The 13,020-nt window shown below is 41.5% G+C and overlaps 1 protein-coding gene across 13 annotated transcripts in view; it reads right to left on the reverse strand.

Annotated features, from left to right (window-relative positions):
• madd (MAP-kinase activating death domain) overlaps nt 1-13,020 on the reverse strand; it is a 67,200-nt gene that overhangs the window by 46,847 nt on the left and 7,333 nt on the right. For all 13 annotated transcript variants that reach the window (XM_028442988.1, XM_028442987.1, XM_028442984.1 and 10 more), the window contains exon 3: nt 11,778-12,401. In XM_028442988.1, the coding sequence (XP_028298789.1) occupies nt 11,778-12,401 (624 nt within the window). The remainder of the gene's footprint in view (nt 1-11,777; nt 12,402-13,020) is intronic.

Here is a 13,020-nt window from a genome sequence, read left to right on the forward strand (position 1 = left end):
GCGAAGCACAGAGCAGAAGGTTATGTTTTACCTTGCGTTTATCTGTCTGACTGTCTGTTAGCAGGATAACTTGAAAGGTTATGAACGGATTTGGATGACATTTTCAGGAAATGTTGATAATGGGACAAAGATCAGGTGATTACATTTTGGTGACGTTCTGGATGACCAAAAATGAGAAAATACCAAAAATATAGGAAAATAGGAGATGTGCCTGAGCCTGCTCCTTTAAGTGCAGTGGCTTATGGGTAATGTAGTAGTGGTAGGGAAGTGCATTTGTGTGTATGTCCCGCCCAGTGCTCGTGCTGTACCGAGTGCTAATCTAGATTCAGATTTGCTGCGTGATTAGTGAGCAGGAGTTTGTCTCCGCACTGGATAGCGGACAGCGACACGCCGAGATTACGCATCAATATTCGGCTGTGGATTATAGTACAGAGGTTAGATCTTTTCCCTTCTTCCGCGAGGATATCAATTTTTGTTGGAATTATTCTGGATTTGTCGTGGACGGACGAATATTTAGCCGTTGTGTGCGGCGCAATTTCAAAGGAGATGTGAGTTACTTTATGTTGTCATCTTGTGTGTTTTTTAAGTGAATTTGTCATTTTAATGGTCCTTTAGTGTTTTTTTTATGTGCTTTTGTATAATTTGTTGTTCTTTTGTGTATTTTTCTATCTATATTGTCATTTTTGTGCATATATGTTGTCGTCTTGGGTGTGTTTTGAGTAAATGTGTGTTTTTAATGGTCCTTTAGTGTGTTATTGTTGTGTTTTTTCATATTTTTCTATAATTTGTGTGCATTTTTCTCAGATTATGATGATTAAACACTCGTTATCAAAAAATCTAATTGTGTATATAAAACCAATGTAGGACTACAACATAGAGTGTTTTTCTAGTTGATTAATAGTTTTTCACTAGTAACATAAAAGATATTAAAACCATTGCATCAGAAAAACTTTACCTGCTTAACCATAATTTACTAAACATTTGTAATTTAAATTCACTGAAGATTTGTCAACCTGATTTAAAAGGGCAGTGGAATACAGAAAAGTAAGGAAATCTTGTAAATTCAGTTTATACAAAATACACAACATGGAAACACAACAGGCTCCTTGAGCAGTGATACGAGTATTGATGTGAAAACCCTCGACCTGCACACGCACGTGCTGCCATTAGCCTGTGACCTGTGTGTGTGTGTGTGTGTGTGTGTGTCTTTAGTCATCCCACCAACCACAACTGCTGCCCAGAGGCAGTCACAGACCTCAATCTGTCAGAGCAGAGCCAACCCTTCCTCCTCCTCCTCCTCCTCCGTCATCATCATCTTAACATCTGAAAACAAATCTGAGCTTTAAACGACATGAGGAACCCGCCTGTGTGTCTATAAATGTTTCTACACAAACGCTGAGAAGTGACAGACTAATTAACACTTCAAATACGGCTATTATTGCTGTTGCCCACGGCAACTGAGCAACCCAGAGAAAAACTGCTGCGTCATCGCCCAGTGTCAAGACTGTCAACGCAGGATTTCACCAACAAAAGATTCATCAGAACGAGAATAATTAAATAAAGCTTAGTCTGAATCAGAGGAGGAGAAACATTTATGAACAGTAAGTCAAGCCAATGACAGCCAATCACAGCCCTGCTCCTGTACAGGAAGACGTGACACACACACACGCACACACACACTGTGACAGTGTGTCTGTCACTGCTGACGAGCATCAACACAAGCTTCTATCTCCAAACATCTCTGATGAAACCAGAAAACGTCTCATCATGGCGCTGATTTAAAACGAGCGTAAATCTGAGGTCACATTGTGTCGTACAACAGGACCAACGTGGGACTTATCAAACATTGGTGCTGTATTGTATTGGTTTATTTGAAAGGGGACAGTGCAATTTAATATAACCTATGAACAAACATGGTTAAAAAAAGCCAGAATTAGCCAGGAGGCTATTTTTCATCTGTAGTCCCCTGGCCAAGATGTAAAAAGGCAATAAAATACAAGCATGACAATACATGTACAAGTCAATAACAACAATGACAGTACCAGTTACAATATTAAAACACACAAAAAACCTGTTTCAATATTAAAACACACAAAAAGCACGTGTTCAAAAGGCTACGTTATCTAGTACAATACAATGCAGTGCAACATGCTCGACTTTTAATGTTGGCAGACGTACATGTTAATAAGACAAATTTTCAATTTTTTTATAAAGGCCTTGTAAGTGGTTAGCTGTTTAACCTCCTCAGGTATTGAGTTCCACTCAGCAGCGCCCCTAACTGACCAGGCCGAGCGACTGAAAGCACTCCTGCGCAGAGGGTTGACACAATCTCCTCTTACAGAGCCTCGAGTGACGCGCTCAGAGCTGTTTCTTTGGCTGACGAACTCTGCCAGAGGAGCTGGGGCCAAGTCATGTGTTATTTTGTATATGAGACTCAAATCCGCAAATCTATGGAGACTGTCCCAATTTAAAAGGTGGTACTTTTTTAGGATTGCACAGTGATGATAGTGCCTTGGTTTTCTATCCAAGACTTTAATGGCTTGTTTGTATAATGTTTCCAAAAGGTCTTTTTGCACTCTGACTAGCCTGAGACCAACTTGTTAGGCAGTAGTTAAAGTGGCTGAAGATCATGGAATGTAGAAAAATTATTGCAGCTTCAGTTGACATTTCATTTCGGATTGAGCGGAAATTTGCTAGATTAAACTTGATATTTTTACATAATTTGTCAATATGGGCTTTAAAGGAGAGGTGAGAATCTATTACTAACCCAAGGTATTTGTATTGATTTACAATTTGTAATTTTTCTCCAGCAACTAGTATGTCAGGATTAGATGAGGCTCTATTGGTTTTACTAAAAAACATACCTACAGTTGTTGAAGTATTTAGCTGCAGGCAGTTCTCCTGCAGCCAGGAAGTGACAAGAGTCATTGCTTTGGTAAGTTTATCTGCAACAATGTCCTTGGAGCGACCGTGAACAAATACAACGCTGTCATCTGCATACATCAAACATTCAACTTCAGAGCAGACAGTCGGCAAATCATTAATATAAAGCCTAATAAGAGGGGCCTTAATATTGAGCCCTGAGGAACCCCGGTGGTTAGCCTAAGAGACTCAGACTTGCTGTTGTTAATTAATACAGATTGAGTACGATCATACAGGTATGATTCAAACCAGCTCACAGTGTCACGAGAGAAGTTAAATTGTGAGAGCTTAGAAAGTAGAACAGAGTGGTTTACTGTGTCGAAAGCTTTCCTGAGATCTAAGAATACCGCCCCTACTACTCCACCCTTGTCAAGAGAAAATTTTATTTTCTCAATAAAAAGGCATGTAGCCGTTTCAGTGGAGTGTTTGGATCTGAAGCCAAACTGCATGGTGTGGAAAGAGGGGGAGCTACTGTTTAAGTACTGGACAATCTGCTCAGCCACCCATTTTTCTGCAACTTTGGAAATAGCTGGAAGAATGCTTATGGGTCGGTAGTTATTTAGAGAAGTTGAAACACCAGATTTAAAAACAGGTGTAACAATAGCAGATTTCCAGGCCTTTGGAAAGTGACCACTGGAAATTGAACGATTAATGATTGAAGCAATGGGAGGAGCCAGAGCAGATCCCAAATCTTTGAGCATGTTCGTGTCCATTCCAAATACATCCCTGGCCTTAGATGGTTTGAGGGTTTTAATTATGTTAATGACTTTGGTCTCAGTGATGTTTGATATGAAAAAAGACTGTTGCAGACAATGAGTATCCTTTTGTTTTACTGTAAAGTTCCCAGAGATTTCTGCTACAGAATCAATAAAGTAGTTGTTAAAGGCATCAGCTATTACCTTGGGTTCTGTTGAAATGTCTCCATTTAGTTCAATTTGCATTTGTTTTGTCTTATTTCTGAGGGAGTCACCTGTCAGTTTTTTATATAATGCCAGGTTATTTTAGAATTTCCACGTGCACTATTCAAAGCAGTGATGAAAAAGTCAGCTTTAGATTTTCTTATTTCTTTCACTACTCTATTTCTTAAAGAGATAAATTGATGTCTGTTATATCCTGATTTTACAGCCAACTTCAAGGAATTATCCCGTTCTTTCATCAGTTTCAGAATAGATTGGTTTACCCAGGGAAGACCATTTTTTTTAGCCCTTAATTTAATTTTCCGTGTGAATTGTGTAATAATTTGCTGTATTTTGTTGGAGAATTGAGAACAATCCTTGTCCAAGTCTATGCCAGAGAGTAATTCATCCCAATTTACATCATTGATTGAGTCCATGAAGGTTTGTTGTTCCTGCTTTGGTATCCTAAAGGATTCTGTGGCTGGCAAAGATATAAAACGCTTTTTATTTAATTTTCTGGTGACCATGATGAGATTGTGGTCAGACAATCCAGAAAGCATATTGTAAGATTTCAAAATCCTTTCTGGCCTGTTTGTAAAAGCTAAATCAATTTGAGTGCTCGTAGAGTTTGTAATTCTCGTGGGGCCTTTAATCACCTGAGCCATATCCATTTTATCCATGACCTTTTTTAAGTTTTTCCTGATTTGTTTGACTTCCCAATTAACATTTAGGTCACCCAATATTATAAGTTCTTTTGCAAGGTTGAGTTGTTTTAATAAAATGTCTAGCTTTTCATAAAAATCTGCATTGGAAGAAGGAGGTCTATACATAACCACAAGAGTGAAGGACATTTGCTGTGACAAAGTTACATTTAAACCAAGAAATTCCAAATCATTCTCATCTGCAACATGAATTTCATTACAGATAAAAGTGTCCTTGGCATAAATCATGACCCCCCCTCCCTTTGAACCCTGTCTGTCTTTACGAAACATTTTATAACCGGGTATAGATATTATTGCGGAGGGTGAGGTTTCATGAAGCCAGGTCTCAGAAAGGCATAGAAAGTCAATATTAGAGTCAGTAAGTAGGTGGCGGACTTGATCACTTTTAGACTTGATACTTCGTATATTCAAATGTGCACATAAAATGCCTTTTGGTTTAGATCTTGAGTCCCAAATTAATTTAGAGTTATTCACTGTCTGAAATACCCCGAGTTTCCGGTGTTTTATTATTGCGGGATTTGTCGGTTTCCTGTTCCTAGTGTTGACGTTATTTGCAAGTAGATTTACATTTACTGTGCTGTCACTTGTTGCACGGTTCTCAAACTTACAAGGAAGAGAAAGAGAAGATGGGGCTCCGAATTTACTTGCCGTTGTAGAAAGAGTCTGACAGCTGGAGGTTAGCGAGTCGGCCGCTCCGGTGAGATCCGTACCAGCTTTCAACCATGCCGTCCCTGCTGTACTATCGCCGCCACCACTCTTACCAGCTGTTTGTGGACTGTTTACAACGCTCCCCCGCGCTGATTCCAATGAGGAGCCCACGGCACAGTTCAATGAGCACGATGAACCCCGGTGAAACAGCGCTCCACGGCCATCCCGAAAGGCGTCCTCGTCCAAATATCCACTTGGCGGGGGCATCCCGTTCCCGTGCGGTGGAGAGGGCAGAGCTGTGCAGCCAGCAAACTCGCTGCTAATCCCTGATGGATCCGTCCAACCGGTAACCACATCCGCGTCAATCACTGGTCCCGCCTGTAAGTTTCCTGCGATGCTCTTGCTGTTGCTGTGGTTTGATGCGATGCTATGGGGGCTACCTGATGTTGGGCCATTTGTCGGACCGGGGCATTGGTGAATGTCCCCGGACAGCAGAAGGCAGATGGTGATTGTTAGTGCGAGGCTCTGTTGCGGCTTTAGCGCCGATTTGGTGTGCTTTCTGATTTCGCTGTACAGATGTGGATGAATGAGCGTAGCAGCCAGGACATGTCTTCCAAGTCCGAGATGTTTGGTGACTTTGATTGTCACGAAGTCCAATGATATAGGTTTGATGATGCTATTGGAACTATCAGAGTCATCTAGAATTTGACCAGTATCTGTGTAAAAAAAGGTGTTTGAGAGCGTGCATAAGCAAAGAGCGCTGCAGCTATACCTGCCACACGCGGCGCCGCCATCTTGCTAATGCTGCTGAATTTGATCGTCACTATGTTACCCCCTCAAATATTCCAGGTTCGGAGGCCCCACCCACTGAGGTAAAACAAACATTTGCAAGGAAATAAACGTTTCCGAGAAGAAAATCATCATCCTCACAGCTGAGGTGAAGAAAAACAATGATGTGCTTATTGGTTGTGTACATTAAAGGAGCTCATTTAATTGCTCTGTGGAAAAAAATAACGGAGAAAGTGACTCAGAGTGGGTTGGTTCAGAAACGCTGAGGGTTGAATTCAATTCTCAATAACTAATAAATGATTAAAGATTAAATAGGGGCTTTCGCCTTTAATTGGCCATGTAATGTGAGTACATCAATGGAATTTGTCCTCTGCATTTAACCCATCCCTGAGGAGCAGTGGGCAGCCATTTTGCGGGGTCTGCCGGTGCCAATTTCTGGCTCTCATTGGGCGCTAGGCGGGGGTACACCCTGGACAGGGCGCCAGTCCATCACAACCACTCACTCTCTCATTCACACCTATGGGCAATTTAGAGACTCCAATCAACCTTACAGTCATGTTTTTGGATTGTGGGAGGAAGCCGGAGTACCCGGAGGAAACCCACGCAGCACGGGGAAAACTCCACACAGAAAGGACCCAAGTGTTTACCCAGGGCTTGAACCCAGGACCTTCTTGCTGTGAGGTGGACGTGCTAACCACTAAGCCACCGTGCGCCCCGAAATGTTACTCATCCACACCCTATATACACAAGAAATAAAACAACCCGTGCACACCTGTGAGTCTCTTTTGTGTCCTAGTGTGCAACAATTATTACAATGTTACTGATTAAAAAAGGAAACAAAAAATCCCCTACGTTGCTGAAAACTGAACGTAGGGGGCGCCATCGCTCCGTAGGGGAGCAAAATTACAACGTCCAGGGCCCCTACGTTCAACAGTGCTGGCAAGAACCAAAGTGCGTTTATTAAAGGAAAACCAAAAAAAAGTAATAACGTGGGCTTTTTTAAATTAATCTAATAATCCGTTTTGATCTCTTCTGAATGTGTGTCTGCTAATCCTTAAATGACAGCTGAAACTTGTTTAATATTTTATTTTCAGAGTCAGTCACACACTGATCCAAACACTCAGATTATCGTTCACGTGCTCAGACCTGAGATCTGATCGTAGCCTACGATCACGTCAGAATTGATTAATGCCGGAGCTTGCGTGAATTTGATCAAACGCACGTTGTACGCTCAGATCTGAATGTACGAACAGTTGATAAATGAGGGCCTGTGTTACTATAGCAACACGACTCCAAGTTTCCCACGTCTATCATGGCGTGGTGCATTCACTGTCCATTACAAGCTGGGAATGAACCTACATCACACCACATGTTGCCCATGAGATCAGTTGATCAGCAGAGAGTGTCACGGTGTTTCTAAACACTGATGGAGGTCAAACACAAGCAGCTTTTATCATGTGATTGTATGTGATCACATGATCAATATTTAGAGGAATAACCAATTAGAGCATGAATTGTTTCTTTTTGTACGTCTTGATTAATTTGAGGTATTTCTTTTTGTCAATCGTGTGTATTTTTGTTGAAATTTTGTGTATTACTGTCATTTTGTTGTCTATTGATTGATTGATTTTTTGTTCTCATTTTGTTTAGCATTTTTCATCCTTTATTGTATTTTTGTGTATTACTGTGGTCATTTTGTGCATTTTGTTTGTCTTGATTCATACAAATAATTTTTGTATTATTTTGTGCATTTTCGTTTTGTGAATTTTTGCATTGTTGTTGTTGTTGCACCATCCATTTGCTGGAAAGCAGTTGCTTAAACATTCCATTCATATGGCTACGACAATACACAGTTTTAGCAAAAAATTATTAAACATTGCAATTGTTTGACGGCATGACTTTTTTTAAGTAATTCATTTTCACATCATTTTATGTATTTTTGTAGGTCTTGAGTATTTTTTGTATATATTCGAATATTTTTGTTGACGTTTGTGTATGACATTATTTCAACCTTCCAATTTAGAGAACATTTCCGCTAATTCTCGTTGAAAAATTCCAAGTTTTAAAACAAACGGACTGGACACATAACCAATAAAAACACCCTGAAAATCACTCCTGATGGTCTCTGCTGATAAAAAAATCCAAAGTCTGCTATGAGTCACGTAGACTGGTGATTTTAGCGTCTGTTTTGATGGTGTGGGCGGAGCTTAACAGAATACACAATGCAGTGAGAACACAAACTGCAGATGGCCTGCACAGCTACACACAAAGAGTTGTTGTTGTGTAGCTGCTGAACAAACAGACAGGCAACAGTTGGACAGTGAGAGCAGATGGAGAGATGAGGAAGATGAGGAAGATTAGGGAGACGAGGGAGGCTGGACCAACCCTGAAACCAAGTCTGGAGTCTCCAACGCCTCACATACATGGAGTTTAAAGATTTCAGTCTAAAGAAGACGTGGGAAACTTCTATCACAGCCGGAGAGTCACATGATCAACAGTCATATCAGCATTAAGAACAATGACCAATCAGAGCCTTAACACAGCAAACAACAAAGGATTTGTGTTTGTTATTATGTTTATTTTTATGTTTTTAATGTTGTGTTGTGTGCTTCTGAAGTCATCGTTTGTGTTTTTCTTGTCATTTTCTATATTTATTTTCTAACTCTGTATGCTTTTTGTATATTTTTGTTGTTTTGTGTGTTTTTGTTGTGATTTCAGTTATTTTACTCTCATTCTGTATATTTCTGTTGTAATTTTATTTTTTATGTTATGCTTTTTATGTGTCTTTGTTGTCCTGTATTTTTATTGTTTCGTGTGTTTTTGCTGTCATGTTGTATATTTTTCTTTCATGTATGTTTTTGTTGTTGTTTTTTCTGTTTTTCTCATTTTGTATTATTTTTTTGGATGTCGTTTTAGTGAGTTTTTGGAGTCGTTTTGTAATATATTTTTGTTAATTTGTGTGTTTTTGCCATCAATTAGTATGTTTGTCTTTCTTTTTGTATGTTTTTGTTGTCGTTTTGTATATTTTTGGAGTATTTTTGTGTGTTTTTAGAGTCAATTTGTATATTTTTCTAATATTTTGTCAGTTTTTGCAGTCCATTTATTTTCGGTGCCACACAAACTTAGGCTGAGGGCCACCAGCTGCACACGTCTGTCTTAAGGCCTAAAGACTGTGGATGTAGACTGTAGCTTTATATTGGATTAGATGAAGAAAGTTCTGGCATTTCTTCTTTCTGTCAGGTGGTGATGATGATGTTGTCATGTGATTACTTCCTGATCAGTGTAGCTTTAGAGCTCAACTTGCTCTTTTCATTTGTTTCCTCTCTTCATTTTACAATCCTCAGTAACTGCACTAACATCATAAACTGTTGTTAAACACACACAAGCTCATCTTTACTAATAAAGACATGGAGGCCATAAAGCTAACCACGCTGGTCCTTCATTTCCCTTTGGAAAGTTATAAATCTTTTATGTGGCTGGAAACTTATCGAATAAAAAAAAAAATAATTCCCATTTTCAAATCATCTATTTTTTTGGTTTTGTTTTAAAATTCAAATACAATTTTTTTTTTTTTTTTACATTTGTTGAATATTATCAATCCATATCGTTCAGTAGGGGTGGAATGATAAAGGTATTGGCACAGAAGGTACTGAATGGTAAACAATCACATGGCCTTCGATTTTCAGTGGTTCTTCACTGTAAAACGGGTGGGCTAATGTTAGCTTTAGCTAGTGGTCACATGATCTCAGCATGTGCTTGTATCAGTCCAGTGGTGGAGGTAATGCACCCTGAAAGCTAGCCGCTAAGCTGCCAAATGCTTAGGACGAAGAAGAAGAACTCCCATCAACAATAATGGCGTAAGCGCCAACATTAGGAGGAGTGGGAGGAGCAAGGAGCAGCACATGGCAAAGAAAACCCGCTCACGCTCTCTAAAAGGGTCGGAGTTTTTCACTCTTCCACTTTTCAGGGAAGTCGTAATTTGCAGACTATGGACTTGGTAAATGGTAAATGGACTTGATTTTATATAGCGCTTTATCACCACTGAAGCAGTCTCAAAGCGCTTTACATATCAGCTCATTCACCCAATCACTCTCACATTCACACACCAGTGGGACAGGACTGCCATGCAAGGCGCTAGTCAACCACTGGGAGCAACTTAGGGTTCAGTGTCTTGCCCAAGGACACTTCGACACATAGTCAGGTACTGGGATCGAACCCCCAACCTCTCGATCAGAAGACGACCCACTACCACCTGAGCCACGGTCGCTATGCAAAAACCAGATGGAATACCACACGAGTACGACAGCAATGGACGAACATTTGAAAATATTTCACCGTGGAGTGTTCTGTCAGGATGGCAATAAAACACAGTGGGGCGGATTCACTAAAGGTTTAGGGGTATTGAAACATAGGCAAACCTCACTTCATGCGCTAATAAGGGGTACAAACCCCAGGGAATCAGGACTGCGCATCACAATGCATTTAGCGTGTTTCCCTCTGATGACTATGTTAAGGAGACGGATCTCACAAGGGGAGCAAAAAAATGGGAGGAGAACATACAAATAAATTAATGCAATTCATCAAATCTGGAACTGTTTGCGGTGACTGTTTCTGTGCTAAAAATAGTACAACCCACATTGAGGTGTAAACTCACATGCAGAGATCATCACTGCACTGAATGTTGACAAAACAGCGGAGATGGAAAGTTACCTTTCAAGTATAAGAAAATAATTTAAATAAAACAACAGTCAATATTTAACAGCCACTGAATAATAAAATGCAAAGCAAGTGTGTGAGGAAGGGAAAAAGCTGAATATGAGGCAGCACGTGTGGAGTCTGGTGACGCTGCGGTGCAGAGGATTGCGATGCGTCCGGAGCTCCATGGATGTCGCTCTGGACGCACCGCCCCAGAGAGCTCCTGTGTCTTTCGCTACATGTTATTGGCCCATTTTGAGCCGATTTTCGACTTGCGCAACTATTTTGTGGGCTCGTGCGAGTCTCTGCTAGATCGTGTGTCGTGCATCGTGTAGTATACATGGGGTCACGAGAAGCGATTAACACCTCACGACCAGCTCTTGATCAGCAATCGTCAGATCGTGTCAGAGTGTCGGTCCGTACAGTGTGAGAACATGAATCGCGAGCTTCGCACATTCGGGCTCTGCGTCTGAGTCGCACAGTTTGAGCTGGAGCTGAGTACAACAATTGAAAAAAAATCGCACAGTGTATCCCAGCCTTAATCAGCTCAGCTACGTCATTTATGCTCCACCACATCTATACGCGCAACTTTTAGTGCCGCAATGTTAGTGAATTCCCCACAGCAGGAGAAGAAGCAGCGCCACCAAAGGATTTAGGGACGCACCTGGTTTACTACACTTTATTTCAGATCTTAGTGAATTCGCCCCAGTAAGTACTACTTCCTCTCCCACCTTGGAATGTGTGATCATCGAACATTGATACAAATTTTTTTTTTTTTTTTTTCAAGCAACGTGACGTTAAACTGTTGATTTGTTGTATAAAAGCATTGTTAGCATCGTTAGCGTCCTGCAGTACAACAGACATGTTTTTAATATAGTGGAACCGGTATATATTACAACAATGTCATGATGTAGATGTTTACTATATAAATGACCTGTTCCCATTAAACATCCACAAGTGAATGTTTTATTTTATTATACTACAGCCATTTCAGAGGCTCAACTTCAAAAATGAATGAATTAGTATAATTTTATTAGTATTGATACAGGTGAACACCCTCTTTGTGGATGTGTAGCCTCAATGACGGTGCGATGTGGAGCCTCACCTCTGGGTGGCGCGGGGCAGCCCTGCCCGTAGCGTGAGCCTCTGACTGCAGCAGTCCACCAGCCTCTTCAGGATGTACAGACACTCTCTGAAGGTGGAGAAGAATGGGTAGTGGCTGAGGATGCACAGCGACGTCAGCGTGCTGTTACGACTCCTCGCCGCCATCTTAGCTCCACTGCGTTTTTGCTGCTGCGACCTGCTGCTGTTTAGCTCCGCCCCCGTTTGTCCAGTCTCCTCTGCGGGAGCAGCGGGATTCGCTGAGTCAGCATTGTTCGGAGGAGACGGCTCAGAAAGGGGAGGTTCCTCTGATGCTTCGACGCCGGTTTCCATCTCTGTCTCCGTGTGAGCGCTCTTCTCCGTCCGAGAGCGGTGGTGTCCACGCTGGAAGGAGCGGTAGAAGTTGACACATATTCCGTAGCGCGTGGTTCCCGAGTCCTTGTCAGTGAGTGTGAAAACGAAGGAGGAGTCGTCGCGGAGGCTGATGCGGCGCTGGCGGACACTCAGGCAACCTTCAGGTTGGCAGAAAAAAACCACGTCCGGCGGGAGCGGGAAGTCATGATGGTCCTCCAGAGGGTAGCGACGTAGCAGCTGGGGCGTCTTAGCTACGCTGTCACTGCTCGGCTGCCTGGAGAAGAAAAAAATGTTGTTTGCTTGTGGAAAAGTAACAACAGATGAGATAATTACATGTTCATCATCGACAAGAACACAACATCATGGAGAATATACGTAGCATCTAGTCCCACATGTGTAGGCTAGCTTAACATGCAGCAACTACTCCTACATGTTTGGGTAAGAGTGCTAAGCTAACCCAAACAAGTGGGAGTAGTTGCTACGTGCTAAGCTAACCCAAACATGTGGGAGTAGTTGCTACCTGTTAAACTAACCCAAACACGCAGGAGTAGTTGCTACGTGCTAAGCTAACCTAAACATGTGGGAGTAGTTGTTACGTGCTAAGCTAACCTAAACGCGTGGGAGTAGTTGCTATGTGCTAAGCTAACCAGAACGCCTGGAAGTAGTTGCTACGTGCTAAGCTAACCCAAAATGTGGGAGTAGTTGCTATGTGCTAAAATAACCCAAACATGCAGGAGTAGTTGCTAAGTGCTAAGTTCACCCAAATATGTGGGGCTAGTTGCTACGTGCTAAGCTAACCCAAACATGCCAGAGTAGTTGCTACGTCCTAAGCTAACCCAAACATGCCGGAGTAGTTGCTACGTGCTAAGCTAACCCAAAAATGTGGGAGTAGT

This window comes from Gouania willdenowi, chromosome 3 (genome assembly GCF_900634775.1).
Source record: "Gouania willdenowi chromosome 3, fGouWil2.1, whole genome shotgun sequence".
In the NCBI taxonomy this organism is placed as follows: domain Eukaryota; kingdom Metazoa; phylum Chordata; class Actinopteri; order Blenniiformes; family Gobiesocidae; genus Gouania; species Gouania willdenowi.